The sequence below is a fragment of the Grammomys surdaster genome, unplaced genomic scaffold, assembly GCF_004785775.1.
Source record: "Grammomys surdaster isolate TR1022 unplaced genomic scaffold, NIH_TR_1.0 126176, whole genome shotgun sequence".
Lineage (NCBI taxonomy): Eukaryota > Metazoa > Chordata > Mammalia > Rodentia > Muridae > Grammomys > Grammomys surdaster.
The window spans coordinates 4,236,236-4,243,229 of record NW_021620983.1 but is presented as its reverse complement, the minus strand read 5'-3'; the positions used below and the strand labels follow the sequence as shown (position 1 = coordinate 4,243,229).

General features: G+C 45.9%; 1 protein-coding gene across 6 annotated transcripts in view; it reads left to right on the top strand.

Annotated features, from left to right (window-relative positions):
• Lrmp (lymphoid restricted membrane protein) overlaps window positions 1-6,994 on the top strand; it is a 55,125-nt gene that overhangs the window by 47,553 nt on the left and 578 nt on the right. For all 6 annotated transcript variants that reach the window (XM_028757497.1, XM_028757496.1, XM_028757495.1 and 3 more), the window contains 5 exons: window positions 2,408-2,451; window positions 4,176-4,238; window positions 4,346-4,395; window positions 4,673-4,774; window positions 6,399-6,506. In XM_028757497.1, the coding sequence (XP_028613330.1) occupies window positions 2,408-2,451; window positions 4,176-4,238; window positions 4,346-4,395; window positions 4,673-4,774; window positions 6,399-6,506 (367 nt within the window). The remainder of the gene's footprint in view (window positions 1-2,407; window positions 2,452-4,175; window positions 4,239-4,345; window positions 4,396-4,672; window positions 4,775-6,398; window positions 6,507-6,994) is intronic.

Sequence of the window (6,994 nt, the reverse complement as noted above, 5' to 3'; positions counted from 1 at the left end):
CTCTCTCTCTCTCTCTCTCTCTCTCTCTTTCTCTCTTTTTCTCTCTCATTTATTTATCTTTTGAGACAGAATCTCTCTATGGAGGCCCTGGAACTCTCTTATGGACCCAGGCTGACCCCACCTGCCTCTCTCTCCTAAGTACTGGGATTAAGTTACGCCCCACTATGACTGGCCTACCTAGATTTTCGGGGGAGAGGGATAATAGTTATACTTTCCTAATATTCTCCTCTTTTATACTCCTTTACTATATTGCTACTTTGTAGAATAAGATACTTAAGTTAAGGTTTTATTAGAAAAATATATCAATCTTTGGTTTTATATAAAAATTAAGAAAAAAAGCAACAGAAAAGCACAAAAAATCCTTTGGTAACACTCTCAAAATTTATTAAATCGATTTAGATCACTGAGATGAGACAAGGTGCTTAATCTGCCTGATTAAGTGGACTGTAGTGTCTAGGCAGGGTGTGTTACAGTTGACTGTAGTGTCTAGTCAGGGTGTGTTACAGTTGACTGTAGTGTCTAGCCAGGGTGTGTTACAGTTGACTGTAGTGTCTAGCCAGGGTGTGTTACAGTTGACTGTAGTGTCTAGCCAGGTTAGGTTGTGTTAAAGTTGACTGTAGTGTCTAGCCAGGTTAGGTTGTGTTACAGTTGACTGTAGTGTCTAGCCAGGTTAGGTTGTGTTACAGTTGACTGTAGTGTCTAGCCAGGGTATGTTACAGTTGACTGTAGTGTCTAGCCAGGGTATGTTACAGTTGACTGTAACAGTGTCTAGCCAGGGTGTGTTACAGTTGACTGTAGTGTCTAGCCAGGGTGTGTTACAGTTGACTGTAGTGTCTAGCCAGGTTAGGTTGTGTTACAGTTGACTGTAGTGTCTAGCCAGGGTATGTTACAGTTGAATGTAGTGTCTAGCCAGGGTGTGTTACAGTTGACTGTAATGTCTAGCCAGGGTGTGTTACAGTTGACTGTAGTGTCTAGCCAGGGTGTGTTACAGTTGACTGTAGTGTCTAGTAAGGGTGTGTTACAGTTGATTGTAGTATCTAGCTAGGGTGTGTTACAGTTGACTGTAGTGTCTAGTCAGGGTATGTTACAGCTGATTCCTTCTGCACACATGATGTGATAAACAAGCCACACCCAGCAGCAGAGGTTTTAGATTCTTGAAAGAGTGATTGATCCTGGCACAGAAAGCTGTCTGGTGGACTGGAAGACTGATGTCTTAGTTCGGGTTTCATTGCTGTGAAGGAACACCATGACCAAGGAAACTCTTATAAAGGCAAATACTTAATTGGGGCTGACTGACAGTTTCAGAGGCTCAGTCCATTACCATCATGGTGGGAAGCATGGCAGCATGCAGACAGACTTGGTGCTGGAGGAGCTGAGAGTTCTGCATCTTGATACAAGGGCAGCCAGGAGGAGACTCTCTTCCACATTCGATGGAGCCTTAGCGTATTAGACATCAGAGCCCACCTACACAGTGACACACTTCCTCCAGCAAGGCCACACCTCCTCCAATAAGGTCACACCTGCTAAAAGTGCCACTTCCTGTCACCAAGCATTCAAACCACCACGAGAGAAATGAGAACACATGGTTTCCGCACATTTTACAATATTTTTAAAGATTTATTTTTATGTTATGGGCATGAGCTCTTGACTGTATGTATGTATGTATGTGTATGCAGTCCCCATAGAAGCAAAAGGAGAGCACTAGATCTTCTGATGGTTGTGAGCGTCCACGGGGATGCTAGGAGCTAAACTAGTGTCCTTTGCAAGAGCAGCCACAGTTCTTAACGACTGGGCCACCTCTCCAACCCCACAATGGTTTTGAGTAAAAAGTATGAGCTTTTTTGAGCAGAATTCTTTCTTTCATGATGTTCCCTCTTTTGAAGGGCAACAATATTTGATAGTCTTCTGCACACTAGCAGGCACTGTGGACACCTGCAGAAACAAAGGCTTGCACCTTAGTGGTTTAGATGGTAATTGTTGGGGCTGGAGATGTAACACAGTAGTTAAGCATTTGCCTCACACGTAGAAAGCCCCTGGGTTCAAGCCTCGGTACCACAAAAAGAAAATGAACAAATAGTGTCTCTTTATAGCCCAGGCTGGTCCTGAACTCAACAATCCTCCTGTCTCCGTCTCCTACAGAGGCTTTAGTAAGCCCACTTTTGGCTCTTACTTGACATAAATGAATGTGCGATTTCCAAAATGGGAAAGGTGGGGGCTGTAGAGATGGCTCAGTGGTTAAGAGCACCTGTTGCTTTTTCAGAGTTCCCGACACCCACACAGTGGCTCACAGCTATCCATAACTCTGGGTCCAGGTGATCCAATGTGATGCGCAGACATACATGCAGTGGAAACATACACATAAAATAATTCTCAAAAACTTTAGATGTGAAAATGTTTTTCCTTTCAGATGACTGTCAGATTAAAAAGCGTTCGTCTTCTCTAAATTCCAAGGTAATTGCTGATTTCATAATTAACTAATGTTGTTGAAATGCTCATGAAATGTTAAGATAGTATTTGAAGTTATGTGCCTTTCACCGTAAATCACAAAGCTGATTTAAATTCACATGCATGAATATATACATGTGTACCTGTTTAGACAGTTTATGGGGTACAGGGTACTATTTGTATGTCAGCCAGAAGGGCCTGGCAGAAAGAGGAAGGCCAGTGTAGCACTCTCTTATCTTGTTCTCTAAACCTGCGCTGGGCCAGGGAAGCAGACAGTGGCAGAGCAGATAGACCCTCAAGACCCCTACAGCCATGTCCCCTCCCTGCACCCCCTATCCCAACCGCCCTCAGCCCTGATTTCTCCCTGGGGTCTATCATCTCTACTTCAGAGCCAGGCAGCATCCTTACTAGAAAGTCAAGTCCCAAAGCAAGAGAAAAGGCCAACTTATTCCCCTCTGCAAAACTTGCCCTGGAAGTCCAGCACGGTACCCCCGACATTGTTCTTGGTGGACACTGAGGTGGGGACAAACAGCCTGTTTCTGGGCGCCTCCATACCTGTCTAAAAATCAAGTCCTGTTGCTAAGTAAGACAGGATGAGGGTGGTGCAGGGGGAGAGCCCATGGAGTGGTTGTCACAGTCAGGAGGTCCCTGCAGAGGTACACCCAGAGGTGCCCCCTCAGTAATGCCCCAATCAGTTGCTTAGTGCAACAGAGTCGATGGTAGAACCTCACCACTGTAATTCCCTTTACTTTATCTACTGTATTTAAAATATTTTTTATTCGTGGGTGATACTTACTGAAGCTACAAGATACTATGTAATACTCTCCCATGCAAGTCTCCAGGCCGATAAACACATCCGTTTGTTGAAATATAATGCCTCATTTATAATAAAGTCTAAAAACACTGCTCGCCCCAAGCAATGCTGAGCCTGAGACGGGGGGCTGCCTCCACTACACAGTGAGTTCATGAATAGAATGGGGGTTACCCCAGGCTGAGGGAGAGTAGAATGGGGGTTACCCCAGGCTGAGGGAGAGTTGGGGAAGTGCCGAGCCTGGGGTGTTGTTGCTTAGTAGTATGGTAAAAAAGAAAGTTACGGGGAAGAGTTTCAAAAGTGTTTCTGATCATGTTTGAGGAGAGCTGTTTGACCTGATTAAGACGTCACACCACACGAGTGTGTCTCAAAGCCTCTGATTTCCCCTTGTATGTGAATTTTTTTCTCTGTGTTAGTTAAAATAAATATAGCAAAAGTTCCACGAAGTTTAAATGTATTAATTGGAAAAATTACAGGAGAGGCTATAAATGTGGCAAATGCTGACTCCCTCTTGAGCTGGAGTCCTCTAAGCGTGGAGGTGAAGATAACAGAGACGAAAAATGCATTTGGCTAAATTACAATTCAGTTTGTCTTCTATGAAGACATAGAGAAATGGGAAATGGTCATACATGTAAACATGTTTCCCAGGGCCGACACCCACGTTGTGACTCAACGAACTTATACAGGGTAAGCGCGAGATGGATAAATCAAAGGCCTGACAGGAAGCTTCATTCTTGGTTAGCTAAATTATAAATCAAAGGTTGAGGGAGATGGAATATGAATGGATAGGTATTTCCGAAAGGTGATTTTTCTACGTATGATCCTCCAGCGTCCGGCTGCCCGACAGCTGTGCGTGATGGCACGCGGCATTGGCAGTGGATATTAGAATTCTCTAACTGCACGTTTCTCTCTTGGGTAGCCATCTTCTCTTCGAAGAGTGACCATTGCCTCCTTACCCAGGAACCTTGGAAATGTGGGGATGGTAAGTCCACGGGGAGGTCCTCTGCCTCAAAAGCAGACTGGTCTCTCTGACAGTAGTATCGTTCCTTCACCTGAGCACCTCTTTTATCATCTCTCAAACCTCCGAAGGTATCAGGCCTGGAAAACAACGACAGATTCAGCCGGCGGTCGAGCAGCTGGTAGGTGTGACTTGTCCCCACCCGCTGGGAACCCACGGCAAGCTGGGAGTTGGTCTCAAGCACATAATAACCTTGGATTCGCTCAGAGTCTGAGCAGCAGCGCGGATGTGAAAACTGACCGTTGTGGTAGTTGTATCGGGGAATGAGAGTTACTTCGATGTGCGAAGGATTAAGAAAAAAAAACAAGACAGTGTGATTTCTGCGCTGGCTTAGGTGGGCAGGGAGAGCATGGATCAGGTTCAGCTTTGTTGGACGTATGGCTGTTATCTTTGTATAGGAGAATCCTGGGGACCAAGCAGGGTGAGCACCGCCCCTCCCTCCACCGTTTCATCAGCACCTACTCCTGGGCCGACGCTGACGACGAGAGGTGTGACTCGAAGTAGGTGACTCATGGGTGTCTGTGACGTGATGTGAGTGGCAGCCGCTTCAGCACAGTGGAGAGGAGGGCATCCGCTGGCAAAGCCTCGACTGTGAACCGTTTTATAAATGTCATTTGGGGACACAGTGGCTCCTCCAGCCCTCAGGGTGGCAACATTTTAAGTTAAATAATTCCTTGGAATTCCCCAGATCTAGGCATGCCTATCACCAGAGCCATAGAAAAAAATCTCCACCATCTTAGAATGCTAACACGAGGAATGGATACAGAACACGATAACATGTGAATAATACATGCCCCTTTGTGACATACGTACTCGCCCGCCTTGCCTAAAGGAGAGCCATTTCCTTCTCTGCGAAGCAATGTTTTGTTTTGTTTTTTTATGAATAGGGGCTGCTATGTGTCCCTAGCTGGCCTCAAACTGACAGCAATCCATCCCGTCTCAGCCTCCTGAATGTTGGGATTACAGGTGTCATCACCATTTCTACCAAATTTAGCAAGTTAAAATATGCTAGTGAAAGGCAGAGCAGGGAAGATGAGCAGTAACAGTGCCCATCATGCTCCCCCCCCTCACCCCACCTCACTTTTCTGTTTTGTCACCTGTTAAGTCGTCTCCCTGGGATCTCTTCATCTGAGGTGACTTGAAACACATTCACGGAGTGCCTCCGGCATCCTTTCTTAGTCCTGAGCAGCAGGAAGAGACGACGTAGGCATCTTGTACATCGCAGGATCCTGTAGCGTGTGCTTAGATACCGTGATGGATCTGTTGTGAGCCACATGGGGAACATGCCGACTGCCTCCTTTCAGAGGCCGTGTGCTTACGGCTCCACTCAGGCTTTGTAAACAGAGTCTGAAATCAGAAACTCACCGGAGTGTGCCTCAGGCCCCTCCTTAGACACTCTCCTCTTTGGCAACTGGGCACGCTGAGCTAAGGATTTCAAAATTCATATCCAACCAGAAGCCGTCAGTTACAAAAGTCAGTTTGCTTAGGTGGAGGGAGCCCTGCTTAGGCTATGATTTAAAATATACTCAGTGTAGCCTCCTCTCGAGTGGTGGTTTGCTTTAAATAGCTTAGCATTCAGAATATGTTCAGATGCTTTTAATAATACACTTAGACTGTATTCCAAGTTAGCACAGGTCCAAAACACGATCAAAAAGAATCTAAAAGTGGAAGAGCCTGCCTGGGATTCTCGCTCTGAGGAACAGAGACAGGAGGACCTCCCCAAGTTTGAGGCCAGCCAGGGCTGACCATGAGACTCTGTCTCAAAACAAACAAAATTTTCCATTATAAATGCACTCAGCTACTTATAGAAGATATTAAAATATGGTAATAAACTTCTAGTAAGTATTCATCATTTCAAGAAATGTGTTATAAGGTTACAGATGTGCACATATATCCATGATATTGATTAGAAGAGGTTAAGACTGACTTTTGTAATTCTTCATGAATTCCCCCTTGTGGGTCTTACTCACCATTATACTACAGAAAAGTTATTTTTAAATTCCAGTAAGCTTTGTGAGCTAACATTTAGAATGTGATATTTCTGAGCACTCTGAGTTATGAATGAACCTTGATGGTGTTTGGCAAATGTGGTGTCTTGTCATTAGTGTCAAAACTTATTTGCAGAACCAGAGACGCTCCGGAACCACCAGGGGAAGAGACCGTAGAGAGGACCAGGAAGCCCAGCCTTTCTGAGAGGAGAACCAGCTCGCCGGCCTGCGACAGCGGCACAGTGTAAGCTGTGCTTACCAAGGGTGGGGATGGGGGACACAGGGCTAGCCTTACTACTCAGACTGCTTAGAGAAGGGCTCCACCTAACCCTGTGTTACACCAGGCAGGAACTTGACTCAAGCTAGGCAGCCTTGGCTCAGAGCCTGGCTTTGCCAGTCTCTGGCTTCAGCAGCTGCTTTAAGGACACAGTAAAAGCCCTGGCTGGGTTGGGATTGGACTGGGTTTGGACTGTGGATGAGGCTAGGGTGGAGGTTAGTGAGGCAGATGTAAAGCTTGGCTTTCTTTGGTTTGAACAGTAGCACCGAGGGATACAGACTGTAGCAGGGAGTACACCAGCCCTGCTTTGCTTGACTGAAGGATGAGGTGAATAGAATGCATGTTAGGAGTTAGTGCCTACAATGTTGCAACAGGGCTAGAGTTACCAATGTTGGGGAGCAGGCTGTGCCCCAAGCTGAGAGGCTCCATCCTAACATGCAGCTAAGGCAGTGCTT